The following is a 15,443-nucleotide window of genomic DNA, read 5'->3' as shown; positions in this document are numbered from 1 at the left end:
AAAATAATAACATGTAAACAATATGGTATTTCAGTGGAGCAATTGCAAGTATTTACAACAGGAGGTCAGCGCATCACCCCAGTCCCATCATCACAGTGCAATTTAAAATATATCGGTAATGGGGCAGTAATAGTATGTAGTAAAAATTATTAAATTATAATATGGTAGAAATGGAATTTGGAAGCAAGATAAAAGGGCCAGGGGGGGAAAAGGGGTTTGGAGGGGAATAGGAAAAAGGTGTGGGAAATAGGGGAAGGAATATGCAGAGAGAGAGGTGGCAGAAAGGGGAGAGAGACAAGGATAAACAGTGCCTCCTGAAATCTCTTTTGGGTGTGAATCACCAACAAGTTTGGGTAGAGACTGCTTGGTAGTTAAACACATGCAGGAAATAGAATTAGTTGCAAACACTTTGTCACGTGATTAGAGGCTCATACTCCTGGGTATCATTATCTCTTCTTGTGGTTAAAAAACTTTTGAGAAAAATAAAAAGGGTATGAAGTATCACAATAGTAAAAAAACATATACATATTATATGCACATACTTTTAAATATGTCTACACTCTGCAAAGCTGCCAATACTTAACTCAGTCCCACACAGAACGAGTTGATGACATCATGGATAGTGCGGTCACCATCGTCATGGAAGACACCACTGGTGGCTCTTCTGTGCACTCATTCACAAACCCATTAGATCCGACTCAGGAAGCCGTCGTCATAGTATTTCTGGGAGAGAGTGAAAAATTTGGAAAAAGGGAAATAAGAGAATGAAAATGAATATAAATACAAACCAAACATTTTTAAAAACACATAGCAAAGTGCAAATTTGTAAAAAAAAAAATACAAACAAAAAAACTAGAAAATCCAGAATATAAAATGGATTAATTCTCTCACCTTAATTGTTTCATAAGCATCCATAATGATTGCAATGAAGAGAGAGAGAAAAACATAGATGAAGAGAGAGATGACCGAGTACAGGTAGATGTGGAACCACCACACACGGGGTCCTTGCCTGACGTCGATGAGAAATCGCAAACATATCATCCCCATTGATGAGGCGAGTACGACACTCCATTGTCGATGGAAACGAGCGGAACTGTGTCGAATAGGGAAAGTGTGAGAGTATGGACTAACAGACAGGGGGAGAAGTAGAAAGGTGGGAGGAGGAGATACTGGGGGCTTAGGAACATGGTCTTCAATTTCCTAAACAAGAGAAAAACATATCACATTTTTCAATATATATGAAACATTATGTGGAAAAATTGTTACAACACATTAATCAAACAATCTATATAAACTCCAAAGAAAAGCCCATAACCACTCACCTTAAGATGGTAGGGTCCAAGCACAAGCCAGCCACAGAGGCAGTAGCCAGCAAACACCATCAGGATGCATATGGAGTATCGCAGCACGTTTGGGAAGCACTTCTTGAGGGTCAAAATCAGCACCTGGGGAGGGGGAGGGGGAGGGGGTATTTCACAGTAAGACATACTTGCAGTGTTGAGAATTACGTTACTCTTTTTTCATTTGAATATTTTGAAGAATTAATAATAATTGACATATGTGGTCAATTTCTTTTATTTAAACCTACAATGACAGTACCAGAAATTTCTGGGTATCACTCATTCCAGTGAATTCTGGCAACCGTCTAGCCTGTAGGCCGGGGAGTCCGCTGCATATAGCAGAACTTCCCGATCGACTCACTTTAGCGAGTCGTGACGTCTATAGCTATAACTATCATGAGGAGTTGTTTTTTCATGACAGTTATAAGGCATGCCTAGCTATAAGAGATCAAGCTTGTTTACTGATAGGGTATTTCAATACCTCAGGCATAACATTTTCTAATACTCTAACAAAAGTTGTAAAAAACAAGTCTCCCCCACACAAAAAGAGAAGGAAATAAAATCCTCCTTACATTGTAAGTCTCAAAAAAGCCAAGGTAGCGCAGGCAGCCGAACCAGACGAGCAGGTTACCCAGTCCGAGGAAGAGGGAGCAGATGTTCCACGTGTCCAGGAACCCTTCGTAACTCTGCAGGGTAAACGGCAGAGAGAAAAGGATACACAATAATTTAGGTGATAAAAAAAAGAAAAAAAGAAATTACTATACTTCTGAGTACCATTATCTATAAAAAAAAAAAAAAATTTTTACTTGTTGCCTCTATTTGAACATTTCTATTTTCTTAAAATAACAATATATTTATTATATGCAGCCACTTCTCTTAAATTAATAAAATGCATTTATGGCAAAACAATATATCACAGAATAACATAACATAATAAAATGAAATCTATATATCTGATTATTCATATGAATCAATCTACACACATATTTATGAATATAAATTTATAGGAATATAAATGGGAAATTTATATATATATATATATATATATATATATATATATATATATATATATATATATATATATATATATATATATATAAACGGGGAGATCAAGCAAGGAAACTTTAAAGCCTTTGAAAAGCAAACTCCATTCCAACATTTATCATCCCTTACATAAAAGAGAAAAACACCATAATCATTGCCAAGAATAAATAATCCCACATTTTCATTCATAAGAGAATGTCTTCAATTAGTTTCCATTAATCTACTAACAACAATAGCAAGGTGTAATATGAGTCTGACTAAGAATTCACCTTAAGTCCTAATCAAGGGACTTAATCATTGATGTTTACACTACTTTTTAAAGAAATCAGAGCCATTAACAGGCAATGAATAATAATAAGAACAATAATAAGGAATATAATAGAACCACAACAGTAAGAAATGTGCAAACTGCAAAGAAATAGAAAGAGATATATAAGGAAACAGAAAACTAGGAAAAATAAATATACAAATAAACAAAAACTGCCAGATCACATTAGTCTCTCTTCTCCTACATTTCTTGCAATCTTATTTATTTACCTTTATCACATTTTTGAATGTAAGACAAGCACAACAAATTGGAATGTATGTACATCCATACATCCATACACACACACTGACACGCACATGCACAATGACACGCACACCCACCCATGCACACACACACCCACCCATGCACACACACACACACCCACGCATGCTCATACACACACACACACACACACACACACACCACACACACACACACACACACACACACACACACACACGACACACACAACACACACACACTCATTAGTGTAAATACAAGTTTCATGAGTATTCATGTATGCATATGATCACACTAAAGACTGAAATGCATGAACACATATGGACATGTCCCTACCCTCACATTATGTGTGTGTGTATATATATATATATAATATATATATATATATTAAAATTATTTTATATATATTTTAAATATATAAAATATTTAATTATATATATATTTTTATTTAAAAAAAATATATGTTATTATATATATTAATATATAAAATTTTATATTTTTTTATATATATATTTTTTTTAATAAATATATATATATTTTAATAATATTATAATTTAATTATTATTATATATAAAATTATATATTTATAATATATTTTATATATAATATTATATATAAAATTTATTATTATATAGAAATATAAAATATTATATAATTTTTTAGTTTATATTTTATATTATTATTATATATGATAATATATATAAAAAAAATATTAAATATATATGGTTTAAAAAATTTCCCTAAAATTTAATATATATATTATATTTTATATATGTGATATATATAAAAAAAATAAAAATATTTTTTAAAATTTTAAAATTATATATATATATGTTGTATATATATATTTATATATTTTTTTATTATTTATAAATAATATATAATATAAATATTAAAAATTTATTTATATATATACTTTATATATTTTTTATTATATTATATATATTTTCTTTTATATATATATAAAAATAATTTATTATATAAAATTTTGGGATATTATTATATATATTATATATATTTAAATTATATAATATATATATATATATATTTTATATATATAATATATATATATAATATTTTAAATATAATAATATATATATATATTAAATATTTTAAAATTATTCTATTATTTAAAATTATATTATATTTTTTTTTATTATATATTTTATATTTTAATTTTTATATATATTTTTAATATATATATATATATATATATATATTTTATATATATTTATTTTTTATATATTATTTTATTTATTTTTTTTAAAAAATTTAAAATAATATATTTTAAATTAATTTAATATATATATATATATAATAATATATATATATTTAATATTATTTTTTATATATTTTTATATATAATATTTATATATATATTATATGAAATATTAAATATATATATATAAATTTTAATTATATATATTATAATAAATAAATAATTATATCACATTTAAAATATATATAATAAAATATATTTATATATATATATTAATATATAATATAATATATATATAATAAAAACCCATATATATTATATATATTTATATATATATATATATTAGTATATATATAAAAATATATATATATATAATATATAATATATATATATATAGATATATATATTATATACACCAAATATATAATATAATATAATATATATAATTATATATATATAAAAATATATATATATAATATTTTATATATATATATATAAAATATATATTTTATATCCATATTATTATATATACTATATTATATACTAATTATATATATTAAAATTATATAACACTATATATTTATATAAAATTTTATATATATATATATCATTTTATCTACTCATAACTATATATATTATATCTATATAATATATATCCATAATATTTCCCTATATATTATTCTATATTTATATCTTATCTTTTTATTATATTATAATACCCTATATATATATATATATATATATATATATTATATATATACACATATATTTTATATATATATATAATATCTAATATATATACACATATATATTTTATATAGATAATAATATATATATATATATATATATATAACACATATATATATATATATATATATAATAATATATATAATATATTATTATACACACATATATATATATATAATATATATATTATATTATATTATATAATTCATATTTTAAATATATAATATATATATATATATATATATATACAATATATATACACATATACATAGATATAATAGATTACATAATATATATAGATATATAGATATAGATATGAATTTTATATATATATATATATATAATATATATAAATATATATAATATTATATAATATATACTATATAATATATATACACACACACATAATGTGAGGGTAGGGACATGTCAATATGTGTTCATGCATTTCAGTCTTTAGTGTGATCATATGCATACATGAATACTCATGAAACTTGTATTTACACTAATATGAGTGTGTGTGTGTGTGTGTGTGGTGTGTGTGTGTGTGTGTGTGTGTGTGTGTGTGTGTGTTGTGTGTGTGTGGTGTGTGTGTGTGTGTATGGGTGTGTGTGTGTGTGTGTGCATGGGTGGGTGGGTGTGTGTGCATGGGTGGGTGTGCGTGTCATTGTGCATGTGCGTGTCAGTGTGTGTGTATGGATGTATGGATGTACATACATTCCAATTTGTTGTGCTTGTCTTACATTCAAAAATGTGATAAAGGTAAATAAATAAGATTGCAAGAAATGTAGGAGAAGAGAGACTAATGTGATCTGGCAGTTTTTGTTTATTTGCATATTTATTTTTCCTAGTTTTCTGTTTCCTTATATATCTCTTTCTATTTCTTTTGCAGTTTGCACATTTCTTACTGTTGTGGTTCTATTATATTCCTTATTATTGTTCTTATTATAATTCATTGCCTGTTAATGGCTATGATTTCTTTAAAAAGTAGTGTAAACATCAATGATTAAGTCCCTTGATTAGGACTTAAGGTGAATTCTTAGTCAGACTCATATTACACCTTGCTATTGTTGTTAGTAGATTAATGGAAACTAATTGAAGACATTCTCTTATGAATGAAAATGTGGGATTATTTATTCTTGGCAATGATTATGGTGTTTTTCTCTTTTATGTAAGGGATGATAAATGTTGGAATGGAGTTTGCTTTTCAAAGGCTTTAAAGTTTCCTTGCTTGATCTCCCCGTTTATATATATATATATATATATAAATTTCCCATTTATATTCCTATAAATTTATATTCATAAATATGTGTGTAGATTGATTCATATGAATAATCAGATATATAGATTTCATTTTATTATGTTATGTTATTCTGTGATATATTGTTTTGCCATAAATGCATTTAATTAATTTAAGGGAAGTGGCTGCATATAATAAATGTATTGTTATTTTATGAAAATAGAAATGTTCAAATAGAGGCAACAAGTCAAATTTTTTTTTTTTTTTATAGATAATGGTACTCAGAAGTATAGTAATTTCTTTTTTTCTTTTTTTTATCACCTAAATTATTGTGTATCCTTTTCTCTCTGCCGTTTACCCTGCAGAGTTACGAAGGGTTCCTGGACACGTGGAACATCTGCTCCCTCTTCCTCGGACTGGGTAACCTGCTCGTCTGGTTCGGCTGCCTGCGCTACCTTGGCTTTTTTGAGACTTACAATGTAAGGAGGATTTTATTTCCTTCTGTTGTTGTGTGGGGGGAGACTTGTTTTTTACAACTTTTGTTAGAGTATTAGAAAATGTTATTGCCTGAGGTATTGAAATACCCTATCAGTAAACAAGCTTGATCTCTTATAGCTAGGCATGCCTTATAACTGTCATGAAAAAACAACTCCTCATGATAGTTATAGCTATAGACGTCACGACTCGCTAAAGTGAGTCGATCGGGAAGTTCTGCTATATGCAGCGGACTCCCCGGCCTACAGGCTAGACGGTTGCCAGAATTCACTGGAATGAGTGATACCCAGAAATTTCTGGTACTGTCATTGTAGGTTTAAATAAAAGAAATTGACCACATATGTCAATTATTATTAATTCTTCAAAATATTCAAATGAAAAAAGAGTAACGTAATTCTCAACACTGCAAGTATGTCTTACTGTGAAATACCCCCTCCCCCCTCCCCCTCCCCAGGTGCTGATTTTGACCCTCAAGAAGTGCTTCCCAAACGTGCTGCGATACTCCATATGCATCCTGATGGTGTTTGCTGGCTACTGCCTCTGTGGCTGGCTTGTGCTTGGACCCTACCATCTTAAGGTGAGTGGTTATGGCTTTTCTTTTGGAGTATTATATAGATTGTTTGATTAATGTGTGTAACAATTTTTCCACATAATGTTTCATATATATTTGAAAAATGTGATATGTTTTTCTCTTGTTTAGGAAATTTGAAGACCATGTTCCTAAGCTCCCAGTATCTCCTCCTCCCACCTTTCTACTTCTCCCCCTGTCTCTGTTAGTCCATACTCTCACACTTTCCCTATTCGACACAGTTCCGCTCGTTCTCATCGACAATGGAGTGTCTGTACTCGCTCATCAATGGGGATGATATGTTTGCGACTTTCTCATCGACGTCAGGCAAGGACCCCGTCGTGTGGTGGTTCTCACGCATCTACCTGTACTCGTTCATCTCTCTCTTCATCTATGTTATTCTCTCTCTCTTCATTGCAATCATTATGGATGCTTATGAAACAATTAAGGTGAGAGAATTAATCCATTTTATATTCTGGATTTACTAGTTTTTTTGTTTGTATTTTTTTTTTTACAAATTTGCACTTTGCTATGTGTTTTTAAAAAATGTTTGGTTTGTATTTATATTCATTTTCATTCTCTTATTTTCCCTTTTTCCATTTATCACTCTCTCCCAGAAATACTATGACGACGGCTTTCCTGAGTCGGATCTAATGGTGTTTGTGAATGAGTGCACAGAAGAGCCCACCAGTGGTGTCTTCCATGACGATGGTGACCGCACTATCCATGATGTCATCAACTCGTTCTGTTGCTGTGGACATGAGTAAGTATTGGCTAGCTTTGCAGAGTTGTAGACATGATTTAAAAGTATGTGCATATAATATGTATATGTGTTATTATTACTATTGTGATTACTATCATCATCCTTATTATTTTTCTCATGTTTTTTAACCCCACACAGAAGAAGAAGTGATACCCAGGAGTATGAGCCTCTAATCACGTAGACAAAGGTGTTTGCAACTACTTGCTAGCCATGCATGTGCTTACAGTACCAAGCCATGTTCTCTACAATCTTTGTTGTGATTCACACCAAATGAGATTTCAGGAGGCACATGTTTATCCTTGTCCTCCTCTCCCCCTTTCTGCCACCTCTCTCTCCTGCATAACTTCCCTTCCCCCTTATTTTCTCCACACCTTTTCCTATTCCCTCCTAACCCCTTCCTCCCCTGTGCCCTTTTATCTCTGCTTCCATTCCATTTTCATACTCATATTATAATTGATATAATTTTACTACGACTACTATTACTGCCACCATTACTCGATATATTTTTAATTTGCACTGTGATGATGCATCTGGGGTGATGCGCTGACCTCCTGTTGTAAATACTTGCAATTGCTCCACTGAAATACCATATTGTTTACATGTTATTATTTTTATATAACTTTCCTGACTGTATTAGCTTCGTTTCTCACAGTTATATTCATTGTATCTACTATATGATATATTTACCTCTCCTCCCCCTTTCCCCACCAAAAAAATAATGGAGTAAATATACCCATTCCAATTTTCTCATCTCATCCTTATAAGCAACTGTGTTATTACTTTTACAGTCTTAAATACTAGTTTACTGCCAGTCATTACACAAGCCAATAGTTATGGGATTTCTAATCCTATTTATCTCTGATTGTTTTTCTTTAAGTGTCCCTTTCAGGCAATGAATCTTGATTGGAAACCTTTATTGTAATCCTCATTGGCAGCATTGAGTTCCTTTCGTTATATTTAATGGTATTTTAGTCAAGATTTTTTTTCTTTTGTTTATTGTTTTCTGTGATTTTTTACATTAAGTATTGGCTAGTATGTTCCTCTTTTTTCTTCTAAGGCATCCTTAGACTAGCCTATGTCTTCTTTTTCTCTCTCTTTTCTCTCTTCTTTTTTAGGGTTGGAATTAAGTCTCTGATTTATAGAATTTGATTTGATGATTTGACAATTGTGCTTCATATGAAGGGTTGAAAAAGAGGAAAAAAAGTAGAAGTTTTGACATGGCTCCAAATTTCTGTACTTTGCACTAATAAAGACACTAGTCTCCATAATAGAGTGGAAAAGACAACCAGCTTTGATGCAGTCTGTTAACTAGTACATACTGCAGTTATTAGTATGCCATCACATTTACCAGTCACTGAACATTTAAAAAAAGTTTATGAAGATGTTTGAAAGAGTATTTTGTACTTTTTTACTTCCACAGTTTTGAGTGCTTTGCAGTAAGAGCAATAGGTTATCAAATTAGATGACAGGCATAAAGTGTTTCCACAATTAGCTTTCTATCTGTATATGACTGTCATGCCAAGGACCATATGACAAACAGCTCCTCGATGCTGTGTCTCTGAATCTGGAGTTTTGAATTTTATCTCATTAGGAAATGCATTTGTATTAGGGTGGCTTTATGGTGTTTCTTTTCTCTTTCTGTAATCATGTATGGCTTTTGGTATATAGCCATATTTTCCTTGAGATGCATCTGGAATATCTGTCATTTGGCCAAAGTAAAGCTTTTGCATTGTTAGTAATTGAATACTTAAACTATTTTTCCCATGCTATGACTATGCCATCCATTGGTGTATTTTACCCCATGTGATTTTCAAGTAACTGCTGTATACATATTGTGATATATTAGTCACAAATTGAAACTGCTGCATGTGGCTGACATTTTATATATCTTGTAGAAGTTCGTTTTTATGAATTGGAAAATGGAAATAAATATGGTAAGAAAAAATAATTTAAAACATGTTAGTCTACGATTTAGGAATTGTTGGTAACGGGATAATGCTCAGGTCTTGTTAGTTTCTTGATTTTATTAATTAATATTACACTTCTATTGTGTGTAAATGTTTATGTTCACCCAAGTGTGAGTCAACCACTTATTTTTATCTCATTTATATATATCTGTATCATTTGTATATTTCATGTCATTGAATAATATGTTTGTAAATATTTGCATGCATTAGGACACTACTGAGAGGCTGTATAGAGTTGACGCATAAATGCATGCCAATGTGTACATGTACCAGGTATTAAACTAAAGGTATTTTATGTTCACTGTATTTTTCTTTTCATTATTTTGTTATATTCATTGTAAAAATAACAGGATCTGTTTTATAATGATATGACAACCCAAATGCAAATAAAAAAAAAAGTTAAGTAACTTATTTGATTTCCTGAATAGTATATAGCATTTGTGAAACTGGATCTTTGTGATATCCAGAAATGATAGTATTACCTAATATATAAAGGAACAATTTTGTTCATGTCATTGCTACCAGTAGGAAGCAAACTATAAAGTATTAGACAGCAGGTGTATGGACAGGAAAGGGCAAAAAAACACAGAACAGTGGACAAATAACATAAATGAAATATTTTTATATGATATGGTATCCATCTTTGTAAACAATGAACCAATGCAGAAGACGGATATAGTTTAACCTATTGTCACCAGGAACATTATAATGCTTACTGTAGTTTTGTTTTGTGAAAAGTTACACATAGATGACTCTACAAAGCCTACTTTCCCTTATAGTTTTCTTTTGTTTTTTTATGGTACTGATATGGATGCATTATTTTATTGATGCTATGATTCTTATAATTACTAACAATACTGATAGCCACAAAAAGAAAGAAAAAAAAATCAAAGCAAAGGATAAACAGGTAAGACTAGTAATTGAATCCTTGGTGACTAAGTACTTGTGGAGCCATGTATGTGTAAAGACAATAAATAAACAGGCATGTGTGGCATGTCGTCACTGGTGGCAGGGGGTCAAAAAATGTTTAGTTGATTATATGATATATACTTCTTTGTGTAAGAGAAAAAAAGGAAAATTATGACTATTTTTTTAGGCATAGAAAATCTTTATAAGTCTTGAAAGAATAAAATGAAATGGAAATGAAGAAGCTTGAATGACATGTCATGGAAAAGCCTTGTAAGCTAAAAAAAAAAAAAAAATTACAGATATTTTTGTGCTAAAGTTAGTGATCTTTGTCTGAAGTTCGTAGTTTTATATTATTAACATTCCTGCAAGATTATTATGGATATCATGTTTTTTATTTATGTATTTATTGTATATTTTTTCAGAAGACCAATTTCTGGAGACTAAAATGGTAATTAATTTTTAATCAAATGTAAACATTCATATATTTACATATTTTCAATACAGAGCTGTTCAGCTGTGACATTTCCTGTAATCATTAGGCTCATTATTTTAATCCTGTTTCAACAATATAAGTATCGGTGCTTTTGGAAATATATTTTATAGAATCTAAACACCAGATTTTTGCATTATTTTTTTTATCTTCAGTAATACTATTGTTTCTATAGATGAACTATTTTACTTACCTGTTTTAGACCAAACTTATACTTTACTCATTCCAGTAACTTGGAAAATATTCATGATAAATCTTCATGTTACAGATTCATTCACATCATCATCATCATCATCATCATCATAACTGATAGGATAGCATAGGAGTCGATAAGTAAGAGAGATTATAGCCTACACTAAAGCAGTCATAATACTTTACCTTGTGCTTGCCATGTTGTATATTCATTTGTAAATATTCCTGTGAAATACATTCCTGTAATTACTGAATGTCAAAGTCAGTATTTTGAGGATGGCTTCCTGTTTAATCATTTCAAACAATATGAGAGATCTGGAGCATATCTGATGTGATTAAAATGTATTTTTGTTTCTTTAATTTTTAATTTTTCATAGAATCAAGAACATGGGTCTTCCCAGCGATGGATTATTTTTATTTTTCTGGAAATATTACTTGGGACTTCTTGTTCTTGACATTTTTTTATTTTTATTTCTCCATTTTATCCCTTTTCCTTCTCTGTAAATTTCTTGTAGTGTCTCTCCTTAAAAGACTTTTTGTTCATAAAAAAGAATCATTTCATTAAATGAATTTCCTTCCTTTAGCTGATTTCTTAAAATGCATTCATTCATAAAAAGAGAGACAGACATTTATATTAATTTCTTTCCCAAACTGAATTTAATATTTCAGAATTAATTTTATTTATTATCTTTTATTTATATTTTCTTTTTCATTCACCATTATATGCTGCTCGTCCATTCCTCCTGTTTAATCATTATTTAAAGGTTTTATTTTATTGTGTAGCAATTGAAGAAAATCTGTGGAATAAATTGCTGAATGAAGAGGAAGAAACGGTTTGTGTGTGACAAGAAAACGTATTACATATAATTACATATACCAATGCATGTCTGAAAATATAGAGAGTGTATTACTCCATTTCTAAATAAAGTGAAGAAATAAATCCGGTTTGATTTTTTAATTAATTTTATGTATTAGTATTATCCCCTCTATACGTGTATTTCTGTATATGTACGTACTGTTATATATATATATATATATATATAGAGATTTAATTAGATATATATATATATATATATAGAGATTATGATACTATATATATAATAAGGTAATATATAGAGATAGATAGAGAATAATGAATATAAATAGATATATAGATAATATAGAATAGAGATATAGATAGATATATATATATATATAAGATGAGATATAGATAGAGATATATGATAAATAGATATATATAGAATATAATATAGAGATAGATAGAGAAGAATGATAGATAAGATATAGATATATAGTATATATAGAAATATATAGATATTTTATATATATATAATATATAAATATATATATATAAATATATAGATATATAGAATATATAGATATAATATATGATAATATATATAAGTATAGAGAGATATAATATAGAATAGAGACTATATAGAGTATATAGATGTATATAGTAAAGATAGATGATATATATATATAATTAGATAATATAGTAGATAATAGAATATAATAGATATATATATATATAATAAGAATATATAGATATAGATATAGAGATATATATATATATAGATATAGATATAGATATATAATATAGATAGAATAGATATATATAAATATAATATATATATATATATATATAATATATAGAAGAATATTATAGTAGATATAAAATATAAATATATAATATATATAATATATATATGAATAATATAGAGATAGAATAGAGAATAGGAGATATATAAGATATAGATATATAATATATATATATAATAATAGAGATATATAATATATATAGATATATAAATATACTATAAATATATATAATATATATATAGATATTAAATATAATATAATAAGATATATATATAATGATACTATAGATATATAATAATAGATTATATATATATATAATATATAATAAATATAGATATAGAGAATATAAGATATTAATATATAGAGATATATAAATATAGAATATAGATATAGATATAGAGAATATAGATATAGATAAAATATAATATATAAATATAGATAGTATATATATATATATAATATATATATATATAATAATATATATATATTAATAGATATATAAATAATATATATATAATATATATATTATATATATAATAAAGATATTATATAATATATATAGATATATAAATAATATATATTATATAACTATAATAATAATATAATAATATATAATAATAGAATATATCATATAAATATATAATATAATATATAGATAGTATTATAATATAGATAAGAAAGAATATATATATAATAGATATATATATGTATATAAGTATATAGAATAATAATTAATATTAATATAAATATAATAGTATATTATATATAAATATATATAATAGATATAGTATATATAATAGATGAATAAGATATATAATATATATAATAGATAATATATATATATATAGATAAAATATATATATATATATATAAGATATTATAATAGATAAATAATGATATATATATATGATTATATAATATATATATATAATAATATATAGATATATAGATATATATATATATAGATATACATAGATACTATAATATATATATATATATATAATATATATATAAGAGATTATATATATATATATATAATATATATATGATATATAATATATATCTATAATATATATATATAGATATATATATATTAAATATATAATATATATATATATATAATATATTATATATATTATATATATATATATAATAGATATAGATATATTTGATATTATAATTTATTATATATATATTATATAATATATATATATATAATATATATATATATATAAGATATGTAATATATAGTATATATATAATAGTAATATATATATATATATATGTATATATATATAGATATACTATATATATTTATAATTATGTATAATATAGTATATATATTTATATTATATATGATATAATATATATATAATATGATATAGTATATAGATATTGATATTATATATATATATATATAATATATATAGATATATATATTATATATATATATATATATATATATATATAATATATATATTATATCTATTATATATATATATATATATATATATATAATATAATATATATATATATATATATATATATATTAAAGATATATATATTATAATATATATATATATATATATATATATATATATATAACATGATTATATATATATTTTATATATATAATATATATATATATTATATATATATATTAATATATATATATATATATATAATATATTATATATATATATATATGAATATATATATGAATATATGAATATACTTCCTGTAAAAGAGGAGAAATTATCCCTTTTACTCCAGAATTAAAAAAGAAAAAAAACAACAACTAAAGCTACTGTGTTTAGATACATAATTTTTTTCATACATTTTCATCCTTTGATTCCAGCATCACAACTCTTCATAGAAGTTAAAACAATGCCATGAATCAAACATTCCCTTCCCCCTCAACCACTTGCTCGTTGTTGCCGTGAAGGGGGGGGGGGCTTAGAAGACGAAGCTGAGGCCCCATGTAGGGATCTCACCTGCCTTGGATCCCCCCCCCATCCCTTGCCCGTTGTTGTCGTGGGGGGCTTTAAGAGGGGAGGACTGGGACCAGTGCAGGGATCTCCCCTGCCTTGGGCCTCAGTCCTCGAATTACTAATTTTGTACTTTTTTCCCCTCCTGCTTTTTCGTTTCCGTCCCATCTCCAACCCCTTCTACTGTCCACTTCCTATGGTGAGAGGATGAAAGGCTGACTTTCTGCCAGTCCTGAACGGCCCGAGGGAGCCATGGGCATGGTATTGGTCTGTTTTAGTTGTCTAGCTCTTATCCCTCAAGGGGACCCTGAGGGGTGGACTGTTTCTCTACCCAA

At 26.8% G+C, this 15,443-nt stretch overlaps 1 protein-coding gene and 1 long non-coding RNA gene across 2 annotated transcripts; one reads left to right on the top strand and one right to left on the bottom strand.

Moving 5' to 3' along the window:
- Window positions 1-1,068: 1,068 nt before the first annotated feature.
- LOC119584386 lies at window positions 1,069-2,120 on the bottom strand. Its single transcript, XR_005229807.1, has 3 exons — window positions 1,913-2,120; window positions 1,323-1,445; window positions 1,069-1,093 (listed from the first exon to the last, which is right to left on the bottom strand). It is a non-coding gene; the product is annotated as an uncharacterized LOC119584386 (long non-coding RNA).
- Window positions 2,121-6,499: 4,379 nt separating this feature from the next.
- On the top strand, window positions 6,500-12,458 carry LOC119584385 (mucolipin-3-like; the record flags this gene model as incomplete). Its single annotated transcript, XM_037932964.1, is given in 5 exon segments — window positions 6,500-6,613; window positions 7,084-7,206; window positions 7,440-7,646; window positions 7,815-7,960; window positions 8,099-12,458. Coding segments are annotated over 5 exon segments (633 nt in total), but the record flags the coding sequence as incomplete, so codon positions are not given.
- Between the last annotated feature and the right edge of the window lie 2,985 nt (window positions 12,459-15,443).

Source organism: Penaeus monodon, chromosome 18 (assembly GCF_015228065.2).
Source record: "Penaeus monodon isolate SGIC_2016 chromosome 18, NSTDA_Pmon_1, whole genome shotgun sequence".
Classification (NCBI taxonomy): Eukaryota; Metazoa; Arthropoda; class Malacostraca; order Decapoda; family Penaeidae; genus Penaeus; species Penaeus monodon.
This window is presented reverse-complemented; position numbering and strand designations above follow the sequence as displayed.